The following is a 24,394-nucleotide window of genomic DNA, read 5'->3' as shown; positions in this document are numbered from 1 at the left end:
AGAGATGGGTTTTCACCATATTGGCCAGGGTAGTCTCAAACTCCTGGCCTCAAGTGATCTGCCTGTCTCGGCCTTGCAAAGTGCTGGGATTACAAATGGGAGCTACTGTGCCTGACTTACATTAAATTTTAAAGTCTTTCTACGTCAGTACACATACCCAACCTAATTCTTCTTTTCCGTGACTTCTTTGTTATACTTGTAGCCTTCCTACCCCAGATTATTTTGAAGCAAGTTGACATTCTGTACTTTCAAATGTTACTATTTCAGTATTTTACCAAATGGTAGCAGTTTAATTGTTCCTTTTTTATTTATTAGCTTGCATATTTCTATAGAGAGTTTACCCCACATCAACCATTTGGATTCCCTGAAGTACAGATGGTACAGAAAAGGGAGAAATCTTGAAATACTAGGTTCCTTAGCATCCTCCGAGTTGACCAATGAGATTTTTTGCTTGTTTGGTTGTTGTTTCTGTGTCTTCATGGACTCATGGATTTAAATATATTTGTGTTTTAATCATCACAGTTATTATCGTTATTGATGTTCATGTTATTCCATTTCAGATTAGTGGGAGCTTGTTTAGTTTGCTATCTTTGTCCTTTGTCATGCCCTTAGATAATCCTAATCGTAATCCTAATTCATCGTAGACATTTCCTGCAGTAAACCTGGAATCAGCCATTTCTCCAAGGAGCTCTGATTCCACTGAAGGAAAATATAATACAGGTACAATCTGGGCACTAGGTGGCACTTGTTATTTCTGAGTTGGCGATTGTTTCTAACCTTCTAAGTTTATATGACTCTTCTAATTTAAATTCATAACTATAGGGCTACACCTCTAGTTCTTAAATCTGCATTTCCTTTAAGTCTTGCCAAACATCTGAACATCACAAACACAGTCGTTTCATTTACCTCACAATACACACATATGACATTGTCAGAATAACAGTACCAACACCATCACCAACATTATGCCCGCTGAAAAATTTTAGGTAATCTGCCTCCAGCTTCCCTGTTAGCTGGGACTGCAGGTGCACACCACCATGCCTGGCTAATTTTTTTTTTTTTTTTTTGAGACAGAGTCTTGCTGTCTCCCAGGCTGGAGTGCAGTGGTGCGATCTCAGCTCACTGCAAGCTCCGCCTCCCGGGGTCACACCATTCTTCTCCTGCCTCAGTCTCCCTAGTAGCTGGGACTACAGGTGCCCGCCGGCACGCCCGGCTAATATTTTGTGTTTTTAGTAGAGACGGGGTTTCACTGTGTTATCCAGGATGGTCTCGATCTCCTGACCTCGTGATCCCCCCGTCTCGGCCTCCCAAAGTGCTGGGATTACAGGCGTGAGCCACTGCGTCTGGCCTTTTTTTTTTTTTTTTTTTTTAAAGAGACTGGGTCTTCCTGTGTTACCCAGGCTGGTCTGAAACTTCTGGCCTCAAACCGTTCTCCTGCCTTTGCTTTCCAAAGCCAGGCATGAGCCACTTCGTCTGGCCTATCCTTTATTTATTCCACCACAGTTACACCTACAAATTACTTTGTTGTAAAGTCCCTTGGAATAGTTTCTTCTGTGGCGTTATGTTACCAGTTAGATGCACCTTCGATTCATTTAACTTTATTTCAATTTTTAAGGTTTGCTTTTTAGATTTAGTTTTGTTTTATTATACATATATGAAGTATTTCCATGGTTCAAAGTTAAATGTACAAAGCAGGTATGTTCAAAGAAGTCTAGTTTCTTTCTCTGTCCCATCCAACCCATTGTCTTCTTCCCCTTATAATAATTTGCATTTATACCTTTATGGTTTATCTTCTGATTTTTAAAAATATAAGCATGAATATTTATATTCCTGTCTTTTAGCATACTTTTAGCCATCTTGCTTTTTTCCTGCATAATACTACATGTATCTCATCCTTTTTAAATTGCTGCAGAATTTTTCATTACATAGGTATACTGCAATTTATTTATCTGATGCTGTATTGATGAATATTTAAATGATTTTCAGATTTTAGGAATGGTGATGATTGAATTCTCTGTACATATATCTTTTTTACTTGGTACACTCCATCAAGCAACTATTTAAGTGACTGACTGTGGTGCTGTGCAAGCAGTTATATAAAGAAAACAGCAGTGACTCAGTCTGAAAACGGCTTAATGTTATCATGTTTTCTTACACATTATTTATTTTTATTGAGGAAAAGCAACATGGAGTTTAGTGATTATTTTTGAAAGAAATAACCTACTTCTAATTCTAAAGAATGGTTAATATCTGTGTTTAGTTGCTTATAGGGTAGAAGGGATAAAATTGCCTTGTTCAACTTAGAACTTACTGTGTCATTTTAGTGGGGCATTGTGACTTCAAACAGACCCGATGCTTGAAATAGACTGGGTCATTGAATTCCAGCTGTAGCCCTCCTTCAGAACAGTTGAGCACTGAAGTCCTGGGCTGAAAATATGGCTTTTTTTTTGAGGTGGAGTCTAGCTCTATTGCCCAGGCTGGAGTGCAATGGCATGATCTCAGCTCACTGCCACCTCCACCTCCCGGGTTCAAGTGATTCTCTTGCCTCAGCTTCCCAAGTAGCTGGGATTACAGACACCCACCACCACACCCAGCTAAGTTTTGTATTTTTAGTAGAGATGGGGGTTTCGCTGTGTTGGCCAGACTGGTCTCGAACTCCTGACCTCGTGATCCACCCGCCTCGGCCTCCCAAAGTGTTGGGATTACAAGCGTGAGCCACTGTGCCCATCCGAAGATACGGCTTTTTAAAGCAACAATCCTAGTAGAACAGAAGAGAGGTGTTGACTAGTAAGGAATTTAGGTTTAGAAGTACATTCTTAGTAAGAGAGGTGAGACTTACCTTCTTGTGTTTTAGTGTAGTGAGATCTGGATCAAATCTATTACTCTTGTTAATCTCCTAACTTCCTACACTATATTCAGTAGAGGACACTTTTGGCTTACACAGTAAAGAAAGAGCCTCCGGATTCTACCAGTGGGATCGGAGCTCTCCAAACCTGCATATTAAAAAGCCTATAAGTTTTGGGGAGTCCGTTTGTCCACATGATTATTCTATAATACATTGTATTTATGGACATGGTATTATTATACACAGATCCTGTCTTTTGAAGAACATTATAATCTACTTAACTGCTAGGACCAGAGAATGACTGATAATTCAAACCATATTGTCTTATAGAAGACATATGTAAAAGATAGTTATGTGTACCAACTGAAGTTCAAATTTGATTCAATTTAAAACAATCTAGATCAGATTTTATATAGCTTGTGGACCCTTTGTACTCAAATCTCAAGGTTCTTATTAAAATGCAGATCTTGGCTGGGCACGGTGGCTCACACCTGTAATCCCAGCACTTTGGGAGCCGGAGGCAGGTGGATCATTTGAGCTCAGAAGTTCGAGACCATCCTAGCCAACATAACGAGGCCCTGCCTCGTTTATTAAAAGAAAAAAACTTTTTTAATAAAAAATAAAATGCAGATCTTGAGTAAAGACTTGTCATCTGGTTTACAGGTATAGTAACTGTCTATGATGTAGTGATTTTGCCCCAAACTTACCTTTTCCATTATTTAGTTCAGAAATTACTGTTCTACGTATTGTAAATGAGAAAAATTGTTAGATTCTAGAATTGTGGCTTCTATTCACAGTTTGAAAAATGAAACAGAAACGTTTCTAATTTCAAATCAGCAGCGAAAAGAAAGAATCATCATGGGAAATGACAAAACGTTTGTATGATGTGTGGTCAGGTTACAAATGGCTAGTAGTAACGCTAATAGGATTGGCACCAGGTAAAGAACATTTTTCAAGCAATCATTTTTTAGTTAACAGAAGTATAAATCGTTCTTCCCTCCTTCCCTCAATTTTTTCTCAGGTACCATTGGATTTTAAAAAGCATTTGTTTCTCTTCTTCAAAAAATCTTAAATATAAGACTAAGAGGCAAGAGGCTTCCACGTTTAGTCTTGGCTCTGTCACTTGACGTGTTTATCCAGCTTGGTTGATCTTTCTAGACTCAGTTTCTATATCTGTAAAATAAGTGTTTTGGATCAGATGATCAATAAAGTATCTTTTGATGTTAACATCATAATAAATAGCTAATATTTATTGTTTCCTATGTGTTGTACACTGTCCTAAAAACTTTATATGTATTTAAACCTCACCGCAATCCTATAGTGCCAGTGCTGTCATTATCACCATTTTACAGATGAGGAGACTGAAGCAGAAGAAAAGTAACTTAGTCTGACTGAGGTCATACAGCTTAGTAAATGGCTAAACCAGGATTTGAATTAAAGCCTTCTAGCTCAAGACCTATCCCCTTCATCATGCTATGCAGCATGGCCACAAAGTTTCAATGTGTGAGATTTTAAGAAAGAGCTGTTAAGGACCTGAAAACAAATATTAAGCACTGTTATAATCACTTTCAGCTTCCATGATGACAGATTATGTTCAGAAGACCACAAAAATTAAAAATTTTTGTAGAGAATAAAGTACTGATAATTCTCATTGGCATACATAATAATTTTATGGCCTCTGTGTATGTAACCCACTGATCTTTTTATATAAGAAGGACCCAGATTTGACCATAAATTTGTGAATTTTTTATATTCTCCCTGTAAAATAATCTTGATGTATGGTTTTCTGTAATTTAAGAGAAATATAAATATTACTTCTGTGAGTTTCAGGAATTATTTCTAATGGATGTTAAATTTTAATGAGATTGACATCATTCATAAGTCTGTTAATTATCGATTGAAAATTAGATTTGTGAACCTCCTGCCAAGTAGTTGTCTTTTGAAGATATTTTAGTATCTTTTAAACACTGTTTTTCCGATCACAATTAATTTGAATGATGTAACTTTTTAAAATTCCAAACAAAAATAGCAATTTTATTGTAAAAAAAACTGTTTACAGTTTTAAAATATGTTTATAACTAAAATTTGAAGATCTTAATTTATATATAGTTCGTAAATGACCCTTTATTTAGGAGTCTCCTGCTTTCCACTTGCCTTCTAACTAGATTGTTCTCGACTCCCAAAAAAATTGACTTTTTTTTTTTTTTACCGTCCCCAACATATTTTTACAGGGGCGTTGGCCGGATTAATAGACATTGCTGCCGATTGGATGACTGACCTAAAGGAAGGCATTTGCCTTAGTGCGTTGTGGTACAACCACGAACAGTGCTGTTGGGGATCTAATGAAACAACATTTGAAGAGAGGGATAAATGTCCACAGTGGAAAACATGGGCAGAATTAATCATAGGTCAAGCAGAGGTAAGTCTTGCTTTGTCTCAAGGTGAATTAATAATTGATATAGCAAAATGTTTCCAGTTCATTTAATTATAGAATTAATCACATATTAGATGATTGCATACACATTAAATGGATCCACCCTCAACACATTGCAGCAAGAAATAATTAAGTGCAGTATTGTTTCAAGAAGCTTTTGTATTGGTTAATACATAGTCGTATAGCAAATCCTCTGGATTGTGATGCAAATATATTTGAGCTGTAGTAGAAAAGAAGTGATAGTTATTGCAGTAAGATCTGTGTAAAGTTACTAAGAAGTCAAGTTATTAAAACTAATGTATTACTAAGATTGGGAAGTTTGAATTATGAAAGTATGATTATCAAATAATTTAGTAAAATCAACCTTTTACGTAGAGATACATTGAAGACAACAGATTTTTATTTGTGGCATTATAGCATTTACATGATTAATTTACTATGATCTACAAAGAACATTTTAGAACTTAGGATATTATATATATATTTTTTACATGATGACATGGATATATTTTTTTTAATTTTGTTTTAGCTGAACTTGAGAGCTAAAGTGTATATATTTGTGGTAACATGAGTAGTATGCTGTTTCTCACCTGGCTTAATTGAATTGAGTTTAATGATCTTCTGGAAAGTTGCAGCATAATGAAATCTGAGTGCTGTTACAATTTGTTTTCACCATTGTTTCCAAAAAGTGGTTTGTAGGCAGAGATTGAGTATAGCTGAGATGTCTTGGTCCCAAGACTTTAGGGATTAGGAAAAAGATTAAATGGGCTCACGACTACTTGTATATATAGGCATTAATTTTTGGATTCTACTTAAATGTTTTGTTCATATAAAGTCTTTATTATTGTGGAAATAAACCAGGAGACTTTTACACATTTTACTGAAGCTTCTTTTCTGTTCTTTTTTTTTTGGTGGTGGGGGTGGAGTCTCACTCTGTTGCCCAGGCTGGAGTGCAGTGGCATGATCTCAGCTCACTGCAACCTCTGCTTCTGAAGGTTAAACGATTCTTCTGTCTCAGCCTCCCGGGTAGCTGGTATTACAGGTGCACGCCACCATGCCTGGTTAATTTTTGTATGTTTAGTAGCAATGGGGTTTCACCATGTTGGCCAAGCTAGTCTCGAACTCCTGACCTCAGGTTATCCACCGCCTCAACCTCCCAGTGCTGGGATTACAGGCATGAGCCACCACGCCTGGCCATTTACTGAAGTTTGTTGTGACAAGCATTTGCATTAGAGGTGCAATGTAAATTAAATTCATACTCTTGAACTATTTTCTTTTTAGGGTCCTGGTTCTTACATCATGAACTACATAATGTACATCTTCTGGGCCTTGAGTTTTGCCTTTCTTGCAGTTTCTCTGGTAAAGGTATTTGCTCCATATGCCTGTGGCTCTGGAATTCCGGAGGTAAGCCAAGTAATATTTAGTGTCATTAAACATTATTATGGTGCTTAACTTTTTGCCCTTAGTGATAATAGAAGTTGGCTTTTCTGGAGGGAGGGGATAGTTTGTTCATAGTATGAAAAAATTTTTTTTAAATATAAGCTTTAAAATTGAAAAACTTGAAAAATATTGTTCCGTATAGTCATTTGATCATTTACTATGGAGGTTGATTTTTTTTTCTCTCACCACTAATTTAACACATGACTAGGCAAATTTTCAGAAGATTTAGTTAAACATCAGGAGCCTGGAAGAACTGTCTTGTGACCTAACAGTCTTTGATGGATTAGTTGTTATTTTGCTATTATGACCCTGATTTTTTTGTTTTTGGAGAATGAGTCTTGCTCTGTCACCCAGATTGGAGTGCAGTGGCGCGATCTCAGCTCATCACTACCTCTGCATCCCAGGCTCAAGCAATTCTTGTGTCTTAGCCTCCTGAGTAGCTGTGATCGCAGGCACGTGTCACCATGGCCAGCTAATTTTTCAATTTTTTTTTTTTTTTTAGTAGAGATGGGGTTTCACCATATTGGCCAGGCTGGTCTCAAACTCCTGACCTCAAGTGATCACCTGCCTCAGCCTCCCAAAGTGCTGGAATTACAGGTGTGAGCCACCGCACCTGGCTATGACCCTGATTTTGATTCGTTCATTCTCTTTTTATAATTACCTTTTGATTAGATGTTAGTTATTCTTGAATTTGGCCATTTTATACTTTGAGAAAGTGGTTAATCACAGTGGGTCAGTAATATAAACTTTTGGGTTTTATTTTTCATTACAATAGAGTAGAGTTATACAGAGGATTGATTGAACTTGTTTTGAACTTATTTTTCTGTAGTTAAATAAGTTACCAACTTTTTCCTAATACATTTCTTTTTAAAATGAAATTGTAGTGATCTTTAAGGTTGTATTAAGAGTAACTTTCATAAAAAGCAGTATCATGCAGTATAATAACAGTTGTCATTCATCCTTCTTGATATATAAAAAACTATTCCACATAATTATAGTACTTAGAGAAAACATATTATTTCTAACATAATGTCCAAAATATATTTAAAATATTATGCTTATTTTTACAACAGAAATATTCAAATTTGCCTCTTTTTTTGCTTGTGTAATTACAATCCTTATAATTAAGGTCTATATTCCTTTTAACATGGCCTGATATTTGGATCTTGTTCCTGAGATGGAGTTACCCTCTCTCCTTTCTTGGGTAGAGAATTAGATTATAATATCAATTTATCATATGTAGCATAATAGGTAAAGTTTTTAAAAAATTAACTGTAAATGTTTCTGTAGGCTGCTAAAATTTGCGAGGTCGTTTTTGTGCGTAAAACAAGAAAATAACTTGGATTTGTTATATTCTTATGTTTCTTAAAGAACATTAAGCTGCCTTAATCTTTGCCTTGTAGATTAAAACTATTTTAAGTGGATTCATCATCAGAGGTTACCTGGGAAAATGGACTTTAATGATTAAAACCATCACATTAGTCCTGGCTGTGGCATCAGGTTTGAGTTTAGGAAAAGAAGGTCCCCTGGTACATGTTGCCTGTTGCTGCGGAAATATCTTTTCCTACCTCTTTCCAAAGTATAGCACAAATGAAGCTAAAAAAAGGGAGGTAAGTGTCTTTTATAGTTAATTTGACTGAAAAATGTATATTGTATAGTGTTTATTTTAAAGAATTTCTTAGTGTAAAAATAATAAATTCTGTATTCAGATAAAAAATGTTGAGATTAATGTGTGCTTCTTTTGTTTTTCCTGAATATAACATCTTTCTGGAATCCATTCCCAGTGCTGCTCAGTTAGTCTTACATTTTAGAGAAACTTTATAGATAGACAGCTGGTGTCCATTGGGTTTCAGTTGCATTTCTTGAAGATCTTCCTGTTTTCACTTTACCTTATATCTTTCCTCTTCTGAAATGTTTTCTAAGCTTAGCTTTGTTTTTTACTCTTGCTTTCAACATTAAGAGGTTGGGAAACCTTAATAGCTGTGTTTTCCTCCTGGAGCCAGCATCTGGTGCCAGTGTCAGTGATGTGTGATATGAAAAATGCTATCCAGTGCCGTGGGGGAAGTTCTGAGGGCCTTTAGAAGCTCTTGAAGTTTAAATCAGAAATTCACATATTAAAAAGATTGCAGGAAATCCTTTTCATTTGATTGTTTAAGGCAATTTCCTTTACTGTTTCTTTAGGCCAGCCTGAGATCTTCTACAAGACCTTGATACCTTGTATATATTATGTATTTCCTCTGATATTTCTAGATTGCTCTGAGTATTTTCCTGAGTCTTTTATATTAGCTCTAGACTTTGGGAGCCCAGTCCCTTCCTATTTTCCAAATCTAAATCTACAGCCCTAGATGGTACAGAGATCTTCGGATTTTTTAGATACGAATTTTTAAAAAACCTCTCATTAAATACTGGCAGAATCTTTTCATCTTGTTGGGTTTTTTTTAAGTACTAGAACCAAAAAAGTAGAATATTTTATCAAACTGTTTGATCTTCAGTTGAAATAATTCTAGTACATTTTAACGTTCACATTAAAATGTTGTCCTCACATTGGCCATAAATATCCCAAAAGTGGGATACTTCAGATCGTCATAGTTTCATCTCTGAAGAATTGTGATTCCAGTACTTTACTATACAACAAAAATAGCATTATTGATTCCTTTCTATGTATCTGGTACGGTGGCAGATACTTTACTTGGATTTTAAAACTTAATTTCACAGTAATTTATTAATATGGCCCTGTTATCCTCATTTATAGATTAGGAAACTAGGGCTGGAAACAGCTCACTAACTTGCCCAAGACCACATACCTAGTTAGTGGCGGAACGTGGATTAAAATTCATTTATCTTTGACTCCAGTCTGTGGTTTTATGTACTACCTTACTGCCCTTACGACTGTGTGGGTATATATTTGTGTGTGTTCAAAATAAAACTCAAAACCATCCTGTAGTGTAGCAAGTTAGTGGCTAAGATGGAGCTAGAGCACCTGCTTCCTCAATTCAGTTCTTTTACTTTCTGCTGTACCTTTATGTTTGTTTGGTAAGACTTTTATTCTAAGTTCAAAAAATATAATTAGATGTTAGAAATCAAGTTTACCTAAATTTTAATGTTTGTATTGTAATGATTAATGTTAAGATGTTGTTATTTTGTTACCTTAGTGTATATATAAATGGCAAGAATTCAGTTAGTTGAAAGCATTAAGATCCCATAGTTTTGTGTAGACAAGAGGAGCGAGCATTGATATTTTTAAATTAAATGCTTCTTAGATACGTATGAAATGGATTAAAACGTGTATATGAGTTTTACATACATAGGTGTTAGTTTGGTTGTAATGCAGGATCAGGACAGTCAAAGAAATATGGTTGCATTCCTTTTAGTGGGGGGAAAAAAAGGAGGTTAAATTTGCTCCCTTTCCTCCCCAAATAAGCAGAGTCTACATTCTAATGCCAACAATTTAATTAAAACAAATATTTATTTATTTTTAATTCACCAAACTTTTATAAAGTATTTCCTGGATGCCAGGCACTGTTCTGAGCACTTTCTATATATTTACTCAATCCTTAAGAGCTAAGTAGTATTATCACATTTCCATTTTAGAGAAGAGAAAACTGAGGCACATAGAGATTATCTACCCATAGTCATATAGCTAGTAAGTAGCAGAGCCATGATTTCAACACAGCAGCCTGACTATGGAGTTCATGATCTTAACCATTTACAGCTTAATTCTGATTATTTATAATTTCTCTTCTGGAAATGTAACAATTGACCATTTGAAGAAATACTTTAGGTAGCCTTGGATATTTGCTGGATTAAAGTAGTGAAAGGAATACAGACTCTTGGCTAGGCGTGGTGGCTCACATCTGTAATCCCAGCACTTTGGGAGGTAGAGGCAGGTGAATCACTTAAGGTCAGGAGTTCGAGACCAGCCTGGCCAACATGGTGAAACCCTGTCTCTACTAAAAATACAAAAATTAGCCGGGCGCGGTGGCAGGTGCCTGTAATCCCAGCTACTTGGGAGGCTGAGGCAGGAGAATCAGTTGAACCCAGGAGTTGGAGGTTGCAGTGAGTCTAGACTGTGCCATTGCACTCCAGCCTGAGACACAAGAGAGAAACTCTGTCTCCAAAAAAAAAAAAAAAAAAAGGAATACAGGCCCAGAAAAATAATTACAAATAAAACCCTAGTGAAATTATAGATGTAGTTGGCTTCATACTGGTGGGAAGCAGACCACTACCAATTGATAGACGGGGAGCTAGAGAGAGGACATGGAAGAGTGTCCTTGGATTTTTCTCTTCCTTTAAATTTTTTGTAGAGGTGTTAGTTGGTGAGGCTGTAACTTGAGGAGCTATTGTGTGTACTTTCAGAATGAGGCTCTCTAGACTGACAGTATTTTAGCAGTATTTCACAGGGCATAGGGTAGTGAAAATATAGGGAATTTTACAAGGTCTTCAGTTCCCTGCGTATCTTGCTAGGATTTGGAATAGAGTATTTATGGTGGAGCAGTTAGCTCTAAAATTTGAAGAAATGATATCCTATTTAAAAATAGCCGCACATCCCAGTTACTGCCCTCCCCTCTTATCTACACAAACATACATCTTGAAAATTATCTATATTCATTGCTTCCTCTTCTTTACACCCTATTCACATTAGTATATCTGGCAAAAAAATTTTTTAACTGAATAGTAAATGCATGACTGACCTTTCAATTAAAGCACAGGAGAAAGAAACAGATCTTAATAGAAGAAATGAATACTTGCCCTTTGCTTAGGGAGCAAGGAACATGAAAATTGAATTCAGAAAATCCATTTGGAAAATTCAAGTAACATGAAGAATTTTTATTTGGTATGTGTGAATTTCTATGAAATTGTGAAATAAGCCATATCCTCTTTCTAGGTGCTATCAGCTGCCTCAGCTGCAGGGGTTTCTGTAGCTTTTGGTGCACCAATTGGAGGAGTTCTTTTTAGCCTGGAGGAGGTAGGTGAAAAGAATACAACAATTAAAACTATATATAATTACCACTGCAAATATATTTCACACATATTTCACACATTTCAGTTTTATAGGTGATGTAATAGGTAAAGACTTTGTTTTCAAATTTAGTTTTCTAAAGTCGTTTTCCACTCATTCTTACATAAAAAGTAAATGTTATTCATACTCCATACCTGGAGGAAACTTTTGTTTTAATTTATTTATGTATAAATATTAGTAATTATTTAAAATCTAACTTTACTTTGTTGACATATTTAAAAGTAAGAAGATGTGAATTTGACTTAATAGAGGACACGTGAAACAATCTATTTCCATTGGCTAATTTCTGTATTTTTAGCAGAGATGGGGTTTCCCCATGTTGGCCAGGCTGTTTGTGTGTGTGTGTGTGTGTGTGTGTGTGTGTGTGGTGTGTGTGTGTGTGTGTGTGTTTTGTTTTGTTGTTGTTGTTGAGATGGAGTTTCGCTCTTGTTGCCCAGGCTGGAGTGCAATAGCATGATCTTGGCTCACTGCAACCTCTGCCTCCCGGGTTCAAATGATTCTACTGCCTCAGCTTCCCAAGCAGTTTTTGTTTGAAAAATTTTAATCAAGTCCTATGTTGTGTTTTAAAGTTTTTCCCATGTGATTATTTCTGATACAGTTAATGATGTTTAAGGAAATAATTTTAGTCACTTCAGTGGATTATTTTGTTTTTGTTTTCTTTTCACATAAAAATGTAACCAGGAATTTTTTTTAAAATTTTTTTGACAAATAATAATTGTTTATGTTTATGGGGTATAATTTGATGTGTCTATACATGTATACATTGTGGAATAATCAAATCAGAGTGATTAGCAAATCCCTCAGATATTTATTATGTCCTTGTGGTTGTGAGAACATTTAAAATCCTCTCTTTTAGCTATTTTGAAATATATAATACATATTATTAACTGTAGTCACTTTACTGTTAAATAGAACACCAGAACTTATTCGTCCTCTGTAAGTTCATACCCATTGACTAACCTCTCCCCTTGCCCTGTTCACTTCCCCAACCCCCAGCCTCTGGTAACCCCTATTCTACTCTCTACTTCTATGAATTTAACTCTTTTAGTTCAAGAATGTTTTTAAATTTACTTTTTTCTTTTAGTTGTTTGTATGCTTTTTTCTTTTTTTAATGTAGAAGAGGCGAATTAAATTCATTATAAGCTAACAGGAGTTGGTGATGGTACATTTATTTTTATTTTTATTTTTATTTTTTTATTTTTTTTTTTTTTATTTTTTTATTTTTTTTTTTTTTTTTTTTTTTGGAGACGGAGTCTCGCTCTGCCGCCCAGGCTGGAGTGCAGTGGCCGGATCTCAGCTCACTGCAAGCTCTGCCTCCTGGGTTTACGCCATTCTCCTGCCTCAGCCTCCCGAGTAGCTGGGACTACAGGCGCCCGCCACCTCGCCCGCTAGTTTTTTGTATTTTTTAGTAGAGACGGGGTTTCACCATGTTAGCCAGGATGGTCTTGATCTCCTGACCTCGTGATCCGCCCGTCTCGGCCTCCCAAAGTGCTGGGATTACAGGCTTGAGCCACCGCGCCCGGCCGGTACATTTATTTTTAACTACCATGATTGAATTGAATGTGAAACTCATCTTGAAAATAAAACAGTGCTAGGTATTCTAAATATTTATTAGACATTCATGACCAGTTGATACTGTGAATTTGTAATGATGATCACCATCTCCAAAAATAATAATAACATCAATTTTCTTATTACCGTAAAATCCATTACATGTAAATTATAACTACAGCAAAATTTAGAACTAGGATATTTACCATTCAAGTTATAATATATCAGAAACATCTTATAAAATTATAGCATTAATTTTTCTTTTCCTTTTCTTTTTTTAGGTTAGCTATTATTTTCCTCTCAAAACTTTATGGAGATCATTTTTTGCTGCTTTAGTGGCTGCATTTGTTTTGAGGTCCATCAATCCATTTGGTAACAGCCGTCTGGTCCTTTTTTATGTGGAGTATCATACACCATGGTACCTTTTTGAACTGTTTCCTTTTATTCTCCTAGGGGTATTTGGAGGGCTTTGGGGAGCCTTTTTCATTAGGGCAAATATTGCCTGGTGTCGTCGACGCAAGTCCACCAAATTTGGAAAGTATCCCGTTCTGGAAGTCATTATTGTTGCAGCCATTACTGCTGTGATAGCCTTCCCTAATCCATACACTAGGCTAAACACCAGTGAACTGATCAAAGAGCTTTTTACAGACTGTGGTCCCCTGGAATCCTCTTCTCTTTGTGACTACAGAAATGATATGAATGCCAGTAAAATTGTCGATGACATTCCTGATCGTCCAGCAGGCATTGGAGTATATTCAGCTATATGGCAGTTATGCCTGGCACTCATATTTAAAATCATAATGACAGTATTCACTTTTGGCATCAAGGTAAGTACTAATGTAAGGTGATATTCGGGTAATCATGGCATGTTCAAAACTTGTATGTGAAATGAGAGAGGTTGTTGTTTCATAAGTGACTGAAAAAAGTACTTATCTTTTGAGTTTAATTTTAAGTAATGAAAAAGATAATTCCTTAGCATATGTTGTTGACCATGTTATTTGTTGCTGTTTAACAAATTGCCCCCAAACCTTAGCAGCCTAAGGTAACTACTTATTTTGTTCTCGATATTGGGTCAACGACTTGGGAAGGGCTCAACTGGGCCTCTTTTTTGCTTGTGGTCTTTCATATAGTTGTTATTAGACATGGCGAGGTCTCATCATCTCAAAGCTTCTTTCATTTCCTTTTTAAAAAACTGTTTTTGTGGGTACACAGTAGCTATATATAGTTTTGGGGTACATGAAATCTTTTGAGAGAGGCATGCAGTGCATAATAATCTCAGAGTAAATGGAGTATCCATCATCTCAAGCATTTATCCCTTGTGTTACAAGCAATCCAATTATACTGTTAATTATTTTTAAGTGTACAATTAAATTAGTATTGAGTATAGTTCAGAGACTTCTTCATTCATGACTAGGCTGAAAAGATTCATACACCTGGGCTCCTGGGATCAATCTTGCATACTCTCTCTCTCATGCTCACTCCCGCTCTCTCTCTCTCTTTCTCTAGCTTTCTTTTTCCTCTCTCTCTGTGGTTTTTCTAAGGTGGTGGCCTCAGGTAATTAGATTTCTTGTATCATAGCTCAGGATTCCTAAGAGGGCTGTTTTTAATGTAGCCAAAGACTTGCAACATGACTTGTTTTATTCTATTCATTGAGGCAGCCACAGAGACCCACCCGCATTCAGAGGAGGGACATATACTTACTGGGACAAGTGTCAGAGCATTCATGATCATGTTTTAAAACCACTTTTATTAGTTTCCTATTGCTGCTGTAATAAATAAAATTACCACAACTTAATGGCTTAAAAGCCACACAAATTTATTATCTTACAGTTCTGCAGATCAAAAGTCTGAAATGGATCTCACTGTGCTAAAATTAAGGTGTTCATAGGGCATTCTGGAGGCTGTAGGAGAGTGTGTGTTTTTTGCCTTTTCTGGCTATTAGAAGCTGTCAGCATTCCTTGGCTCCTGGCCCTCTGTTTGCATCTTCAAAGCCAGCAATGGCTGGTCAAGTCTTTCTCTTGTCTCATCACTCTGTCACAAACTCTGCTAAATCTCCCTTCCACATTTGAAAAACCTTTGTGATAACTTTAGGCCCACCCAGATAAATCAGAAAATAATCTCCTTTGTTAAGGTCAACTGCTTCGAAACTTTCTTTCTGCAACCTTAATTCCTCCTTGCCATGCAACGTAATGTAACCACAGGTTCTGGAAATTAAGTTATGGACATATTTGAGGAGCCATTATTCTGCCTCATACGAGTATTGGGTGTTAGCTTGAAAGGACACTGCAGACTCAGTTAAATTACTAGATCTATAAATACATGCCTTTTTCCGTCAAGAATTAAGGCAGCTGGGCCTTATGCCCTGGCACATTGCTTCTTTTGGATTTATAAAGTAACAAAATTTGTTGATTAATGGTCCATCAGTAAATACAATTTCTTATATGACTATCAGTGCTATATATGGGGAAGCACATATCAGCTTATTCTTGTTCTTTAAATTACTGCCCTTGTACTTCATGTAATAGTATTTGCTAGTGATAATATGCTTTTACAGATGTAAATTAATGTGGAATAACAGCTTTGTTTCTACAAAATTGGAGTGGTATTAGTTTTTAGGTCTCTTTTCTCTTGTCCTAAGTCTGTAGTCTACTGAGTATCAAGAGTTAAATAATAGAAAAGCCTGGCCAGGAGCAGTGGCTCGCACCTGTAATCCTAGCACCTTGGGAGGCCGAGGCGGGCAGATCACGATGTTAGGAGATCGAGACCATCCTGGCTAACCCTGGCAGTGAAACCCCGTCTCTACTAAAAATACAAAAATTAGCCAGGCGTGGTGGCAGGTGTCTGTAATCCCAGCTACTTGGGAGGCTGAGGCAGGAGAATCACTTCAACCCAGGAGGCGGAGGTTGCAGTGAGCCAAGTTCATGCCACTGCACTCCAGCCCAGATGACAGGGTGAGACACTGTCTCAAAAAATAATAAGTAGAAAATAATAATAATATGGCCGGGCGCGGTGGCTCAAGCCTGTAATCCCAGCACTTTGGGAGGCCGAGACGGGCGGATCACGAGGTCAGGAGATCGAGACCATCCTGGCTAACACGGTGAAACCCCGTCTCTACTAAAAAAAAAAATACAAAAATCTAGCCGGGCGAGGTGGCAGGCGCCTGTAGTCCCAGCTACTCGGGAGGCTGAGGCAGGAGAATGGCGTGAACCCGGGAGGCGGAGCTTGCAGTGAGCTGAGATCCGGCCACTGCACTCCAGCCTGGGCGACAGAGCGAGACTCCGTCTCAAAAAAAAAAAAAAAAAAAGAAAATAATAATAATAATAATAATAGAAAAACTTTAAAGTTTTACCTTTTTTCTTAGGGAATCAAGTTAAAAGAGCTGTTAAAGCTCTTTTTTTTTTTTTTTGAGGCGGAGTCTCACTCTGTCTCCGGGGCTGGAGTGCAGTGGCCGGATCTCAGCTCACTGCAAGCTCCGCCTCCCGGGTTCCCGCCATTCTCCTGCCTCAGCCTCCCGAGTAGCTGGGACTACAGGCGCCCGCCACCTCGCCCGGCTAGTTTTTTGTATTTTTAGTAGAGACGGGGTTTCACCGTGTTAGCCAGGATGGTCTCGATCTCCTGACCTCGTGATCCGCCCGTCTCGGCCTCCCAAAGTGCTGGGATTACAGGCTTGAGCCACCGCGCCCGGCCTATTTTATTTTTTTGAGACGGAGTCTCGCTCTGTCACCCAGGCTGGAGTGCAGTGGCATGATCTCGGCTCACTGCAAGCTCCGCCTCCCAGGTTCAAGCCATTCTCCTGCCTCAGCCTCCTGAGTAGCTGGGACTACAGGCATCCGCCACCACACCCGGCTAATTTTTTTGTATTTTTAGTAGAGACGAGGTTTCATCGTGTTAGCCAGGATGGTCTCAATCTCCTGAACTCGTGATCCGCCCACCTCAGCCTCCCAACACCTTACGCTTTTATGTTGTAGAGACAGCTTCTTTCCTTACACGTCATGAACCAACCTCTGCGAGCTCCTAGTTTTTCTTCTGTAGCTTCCTCACCTCTTTAACCCCTGATAGACTTGAAGAAAGTGAGGACCTTGCTCTGGATTAGGTTTTGATTTAAGGGAATATCGTGGCTGGTTTGATCTTCTGTCTCAAGACTTTCTTCATATCAATAATAAGGCTATTTTACTTTTTTTAAATCATTTTGTGTTCACTGAAGTAGCACTTGTAATTTGATTCAAGAACTTTTCTTTTCAATTCATGACTTGGCTGACTGCAGCTAGAGGCTGAGATTTTGGCCCCCCCCTCGGCTTTCAACATGCCTTCTTCACTAAGCTTAATTATTTTTAGCTTTCTTATTTGTTTGAGACAGGATCTCATTTTGTCACCCAGGCTGGAGTGCAGTGGCACAGTCATTGCTCACTGTAGCCTTGAAGTCCTGGGCTCAAGTGATCCTGCTGACTCAGCCTCGTCAGTGGCTGGGACTACAGGCATGTACCACCACACCAGCCTATTTTTTGTTTTTTGGTTTTTTTTGTAGAGATGGGTCTTACTGTGTTGCCCAGGCTAGTCTCTAATTCCTGACCTCAAGTGAACCTTCTGTCTTGGCCTCCCAAAGGATGGAGATTATAGGCGTGAGCCACAATACCTAGCCATTTTTAGCTGTTGATATAAAGTGAGAGATGTGACTTTTTTTTTGAGACAGAGTCTTGCTCTGTTGCTCAGGCTGGAATGCAGTGGCGCGCTCACTGCAACCTCTACCTCCTAAGTTCAAGCGATCCTCCTGCCTTAGCCTCACGAGTAGCTGGGACTACAGGTGTGCACTACGAGGTCTGGCTAAGTTTTGTATTTTTAGTAGAGATGGGGTTTTCCCATGTTGGCCAGGCTGGTCAGGAACTCCTGGCGTCAAGTGATCTTCCCACCTCAGCCTCCAAAGTGCTGGAATTACAGGCTTGAGCCACCACGCCCAGCCGAGAGACATGACTTCTGCTTTCAGTGGAACACTTAGAGACCATTGTAGGGTTCTTAGTTGGGCTGATTTCAGTATCACTGGGTCTCAGGGAATAGGGCAGCCTGAGGAGAGGGAGAGAGAGACAGGGGAACAGCCAGTTACAGTCAGACCACATACAACACTTATTAAATTCACTTTCTTCTATGGGCATGGTTCATGGTGCAGTAAAACAGTTGTAACAATAACATCAAAGATCATTAATCACAGAGCACTGTAACATATAATAATAGTGAAAAATTTCAAAGTATTGAGAGAATTAGCAAAATGTGATACAGAGACAGAAAGCGAGCACATGCTGATGGACTAGCTTAATGCAGGGATGTCAGAAACCTCCAATTTGTAAAAACCACAATATGTGTGAAGCATAATAACACAAAGTGTAATAATAAAACGAGGTATGTCTGTATCAGTCAAAATATTGGGCAACTCTGGTAAGTCTGTCCACTTAGCATTGTACCACTGAAGATGAATAGCATCTACCATTTACATCATTTGTAAATATGTAGGAGGACATAATCACATAATCTTGAAGTAAAAGACAGTGCTTAAAAATCAGTTGAGATTTATGAAAAATACTTCATATTGTCCATTTAAAAATACATATTTTTTAATTTCAATAGCTTTGGGGTTACAAGTGGTCTTTGGTTACACGGATGAATTCTATAATGGTGAATTTTGAGATTTTATTGCACCTGTCACCCAATATTGTATCCAGAATATTGTCCTTTTTTTTTTTTTCATTTCACCATGGACTAATGAAAATTTTGTTAGGGACTGACCTTAGGGCACCCTTGAGCTAAAGGAAATAACCCTTGAGTTGTTTTCTCTTTGGCCTAAAGAATGTGGTTTATTTTGTAACTGAATTCATGGGATTGTTAAGGTACAAGATTTTGCTATAGTTTTATTTGTACTAGGATTTTGCTATATTAATGTGAATAGAATCAAAAATGTTAGAAACAAATGCATGGAGTATAAGTTTCAAGCATGTATGTCGAGGATCTCTGCCCCATTAAGAGTTCTGTTCTTGTTATAGGTTCCATCAGGCTTGTTCATCCCTAGCATGGCCATTGGAGCGATCGCAGGAAGGATTGTGGGGATTGCGGTGGAGCAGCTTGCCTACTATCACCATGACTGGTTTATCTTTAAGGAGTGGTGTGAGGTTGGGGCCGATTGCATTACACCTGGCCTTTATGCCATGGTTGGTGCTGCTGCATGCTTAGGTAATATGGCTGTGTCTGCCTGTGTGTGGATGTTTGCTAGTTTGAGAGAGCCAAGAGAAAGTGGGACACATTCTTGCTTAATGGGTGGGCAGATTAGTTGAGTAAAGGAGGGTGCAGGGCGGAAATGTTTTAACAGATAAGAAACAGTAGTACTATTAGGGTATTATACAGTACCGGTTTTCTGTCTTACAACATTTGTTAATACAAGAATTTAATGGAATTAACATTGTAATATAACTTAATACTTTATGGCAGAAGCCATCTAAGTACAACATAAGCTTAATTTGAATCCTGACCAAAGAAGTCTTTGATTCTTTCATTGTTAAGGATCTTGGCTTACCTGTAGCAACTATAGCTTGATACCTAAGATTAGCATTGCAACAAAGTTTCAGAGTAGCTTGACTTTGGTTCTGAAATGATTTACTGTTAGCCTTAGTAACAGATGTGTTTACCCATGCTCCATCATCTAAGCTGTACATTATAAAATGAGAAAAGGTAGCTGTTTATTTTAATGAGAAGAAAAGCAAAACACTTACATTAAATACTTGAGTCTATTCAATGTCTGTTGGGGCAGGAAAAAAATGGTTATTGCTTTTCATATTTAAAATGTCAGCTAAACTTTGGTTATAATATTAAATAATAGTTGCCATTTTGACCAGTTTTGTTTAGTGAATAAAAATTATGTGATTATTGATCTTTTAAAATGTATTATCAATTTAAAGGGAAGGACAGAATCATTTTCACCGAATTAGCAAGTAATTATTAAGTGTCCACTTTGTTTTAGCATTATGCTAGATACAGTGAGTAATACAAAAAGAACATGAACCCAATCTCAACTCTAATCAAGTTGAGGAGACAAGATGAACACATAGTGAGGAATATTAACAAATATATACAAGGTTAAAAGAGTCCAAGTATGGTAGGAATATAGGGGAAGAAAGAGCTGAAGTACTTCAGGAAGAGTAGGCATGAGCTTTATTTGAAAGATTAGCAGAATTTAAGGAAAAGGTGACTGTTGAAGATTATCATGTGAAGACGAACTAGGATGGGAATAAATTTTGTATTCATAAGGCTTTGAAGAAATTGACTCTAAGTAGAGAATACATTTTGGGTACTTTTGGGAAATGAAGTTGGATTGGTGAGAAGGAACAGATTATGAAAAGACAAGAAACCTGATTAATGTCAGGATGATTTTACATTTGAAGTTGCTCAGATTTGTGGCAGTCCTAGCTTTGTCATTTTTACTTTGATGACTTTGAGAAAGTTCCTTCTTGAAGTTTTAATTTTCTGTATATAAAAAGGAATAACAGCTGGTGATCTGCTAGGATTGTTTTGAGGATTACATGAGATAAAATGCATGTATAGCGCCTGGTGAAATAAGTGCCTAGTTTGAAAAACAAGTCTTTGTCAACTGATTAGGACATGTGGTAATGGGGCCTGGAGTCAAGGAGGTCAGAGAAAATGGTATTATAATTAAGGAATAGCCAGGCATGATGACACATGTGTGTAATGCCAGCTACTGGAGAGGCTGAGGTGGGAGGATCATGGGAGCCCAGGAGTTTGAGACCAACCTGGGCAACTGAGTGAGACCCCAAATCTTAAAAAATACAAAGTAAAAAAGGAATAAAGTCATGAGGGCTTGGACTGAGTTGATAACAGTGAGAATCCCATAAGTAGTGTGATCACAGCTCACTGCGGCCTCAAGCCCCTGGCCCAAACGAGCCTCCCACCTCAGCGTCCAAGTAGCTGGGACTACAAATATACACCAGCATGCCTGGCTACTTTTTTTAGTTTTTATTTTTGTAAAGACAGGGTCTCACTGTATTGCCCAGGCTGATCTCAAACTCCTGGACTTAAGTGATCTTCCTGCCTTGGCCTCCCAAAGTGCTGAGATTACAGGCATGAGCCACTGCGCCTGGCCCAGATAGTTTTCTGTGGGTGGATATTACTTGCATCGTTAATGTAAATCAAAGGCATCAAAGTATTTTACTCTTTTTGAAAAAAAATTTAGAGGAGAAATTTATTATATTAACATTCTACCCATATATGAGTTTAATTTGTAGATTGTAGCAAAGAAAACCATGATGTCCTTTACCAAATTCCTTAATAATTAGAATAATAAGCTTGTATAAGGCTTAAATTATGTCTTTGTTACAGCAGTAAACCAAAATGGCAAAATTGTTTTAGTTGATAAGCTTTGATTTTTTAAAATGTGAAATAAACAGGTTTTTTAAATGTTATTTTAATAGTCTTCTCTGTTATAAACAAAGAAAATTGGTGTTTCTCTAGATTTTATTAAAAGTAGTGATTATTGTCCTAAAAGAGGAGTAGCAGTTTTAGATGATATGCTTTTCCGTGACTGAGTTATATTTGCCATTTGGTTTTAACTGCCTAGTGCAAAAATTCTAATAAAAGGTAATGATGAGGATCCTGTCCTTCCTGACCAGTGGGTGCTTACTTTTTTCAGGTGGTGTGACAAGAATGACTGTCTCCCTGGTGGTTATTGTTTTTGAGCTTACTGGAGGCTTGGAATATATTGTTCCCCTTATGGCTGCAGTCATGACTAGTAAATGGGTTGGAGATGCCTTTGGCAGGGAAGGCATTTATGAAGCGCACATCCGATTAAACGGGTACCCTTTCTTGGATGCAAAAGAAGAATTCACTCATACCACCCTGGCTGCTGACGTCATGAGACCTCGAAGGAACGATCCTCCCTTAGCTGTCCTGACACAGGACAATATGACAGTGGATGATATAGAAAACATGATTAATGAAACCAGCTACAATGGATTTCCGGTCATCATGTCGAAAGAATCTCAGAGATTAGTGGGATTTGCCCTCAGAAGAGACCTGACAATTGCAATAGGTACCCTTTCAAAAATATATATATATGTATATATGAGATGGATTTCTGGACGAAAGGAAAGCAATAAGCAGTAACATTTAATGGGTTGGATTTGTGGGGGCAAGGGATGTTATTTTATGTCCCTTAAAATCTTCTGTTCTTTAGGAAAGGAAGGTATGCTTCAGTGGATGGTTTTCCGCTAAATACAGTTTTATCTTTTGATCTGGCATTGTACCAGAAATTGGAGTCAGATTCTTTTCCCACTCTGATAAGCCTTGATAGTTGATTTTGGTTATTCAAAATACCATGTAAGACCTTGGCTAAATGCATTCAGTCAAATACATTCTTGTATTTAATAAAGTTGGCTTATTGGAATACAAGTTATTGAAAATCTCATCTTTATCAGTCTCTTTTATATTAGATTAACAGTGTTTTGCTTTATCAGTCTTCGGAGTTAGGATTATAATATTAATTTATAATAAATAATTTAAAGTGACTATCACTGAGATTTTTATTTCTGACCAAATGCCAGGTTGAAAAAGTATAATGTATCAGTCCTGTTGTGTTTTATGCAGACTTTCCTGAAAGTACTGGTTAAAGGTATTAGCCATAGTATATTTCTTGGAGATAAACTTTCTACAGTTGTGTTTCTCTAAAATTTGTTTTTTTCTTTACCTTATAGTCTTGCAGTATTGATGAGGAGGCCATTAAGACTTAATTTTTTTTTGGTGCAATCTTATATCTCTTCCTCCAACCGCTAAAAAGTGACTGAGGATAGGTACATCAAGCCATTGCTTTGTTACTCCCCAGTTTTTAGTACCGGACCCTGAATGAAAGTGTCAAGCCTTTGGTCTGTCTGAAAGGTCATTCCTGTGAGCATATCATCTCCCTTCCAGCTTACCCCTGTGGCCATTGCAAAAGGATTTAAAAATAATTTTTGTGCCATTTGAATGGCACACAACCAGACAGTGTATATGGGGGAGTGTTTCTCAAATCAAACTGGAAAGTCTTTAATTTTTAAGAACCATTAGGCAGAGAGAGAGAAAAGAAAGGAAAAGAAAAAAGGTCCTATAGAGAACAGCTTGTTCAGTTTGGGAACAGGCTACAGCTTTGGAAGGATTTTTCAAGGCCTAGCAATCCCATCATTCTAAATTTTACTTAGCTAATAATAGTAGTTGCCAGAGCTGATGACAAAGTATTTTGTCATGCTTGGCTCCATTCAAGCATTTTAGTTTTTTAGCCATTACCGTGGCTAGATCTAGTCAGAAAATAATTTCATTGTTTAAGATTCCCATTCTCTAGTTTTTACTAGTAGCCAGTCAAAGAAAAGAAAAAGGAGGTCAGAATTTTGGTATTTACATAGAAATTTAGGGGGAAAAGGCCAGGCAGGTTTTTAAAGTGTGGAAATTAAGAACTATTCATTATCCCACTGATTGTGTGGATGTAGTTTTTAAAGTTTCGTCACTGTCTTGAGAGAGAGAATATTGAGATAGGAGATAATGTTGGTTTAAGGGAATGAGGGTACTTTCTGTAGGTGAGGTGTCAAGCCATGTCATCAGAAATGTTAGTCACATGACTTTTTAAGCAAACCTTAAATGTTTTACTCATGTATGTTTTTGTAAAGTTTTAATTTTTAACTGTAATTTTTCCCAGTTTAATTTTTAACTGGGAAAAACATGCCTGTATACTATGTTTTATATATGTATATAAATTTAAAATTACGTATGTTTATATATGTAATTTTTATATGGGAGAGATATATATATCCTCTATATCTATATTAAAGTACATATCTATATGTGAAAATTATGTATGTAAATATTTTGTATAATTATATATAATTATATAATTATATAAGTATTAACATAATTACATTATATTTAGGTTATATATAGAAAACCTAGTGTACAGGTCTCTATATAAATTTAAAATGTATGTATTATATATAGTTATAGAATATAATTATATAATGATAAATACTTTATTGAAGGACAAAAAAATTTCCATGCTGTCTCATAAAATAAGATGGTTGAAATATGCTAA

The 24,394-nt window shown here is 37.1% G+C and overlaps 1 protein-coding gene across 2 annotated transcripts in view; it reads left to right on the top strand.

The window, feature by feature from the left end:
• Positions 1 to 5,060: 5,060 nt before the first annotated feature.
• The window catches only part of LOC117083083 (H(+)/Cl(-) exchange transporter 3-like), a 33,213-nt gene continuing 13,879 nt past the window's right edge, over positions 5,061 to 24,394 (top strand). For both annotated transcript variants that reach the window (XM_033210343.1, XM_033210333.1), the window contains exons 1-7: positions 5,061 to 5,264; positions 6,561 to 6,683; positions 8,123 to 8,329; positions 11,605 to 11,685; positions 13,572 to 14,117; positions 19,320 to 19,506; positions 21,974 to 22,372. In XM_033210343.1, the coding sequence (XP_033066234.1) occupies positions 5,115 to 5,264; positions 6,561 to 6,683; positions 8,123 to 8,329; positions 11,605 to 11,685; positions 13,572 to 14,117; positions 19,320 to 19,506; positions 21,974 to 22,372 (1,693 nt within the window). In that variant the 5' untranslated portion in view covers positions 5,061 to 5,114. The remainder of the gene's footprint in view (positions 5,265 to 6,560; positions 6,684 to 8,122; positions 8,330 to 11,604; positions 11,686 to 13,571; positions 14,118 to 19,319; positions 19,507 to 21,973; positions 22,373 to 24,394) is intronic.

Source organism: Trachypithecus francoisi, unplaced genomic scaffold (assembly GCF_009764315.1).
Source record: "Trachypithecus francoisi isolate TF-2019V2 unplaced genomic scaffold, Tfra_2.0 Contig00288, whole genome shotgun sequence".
NCBI lineage: Eukaryota > Metazoa > Chordata > Mammalia > Primates > Cercopithecidae > Trachypithecus > Trachypithecus francoisi.
This window is presented reverse-complemented; position numbering and strand designations above follow the sequence as displayed.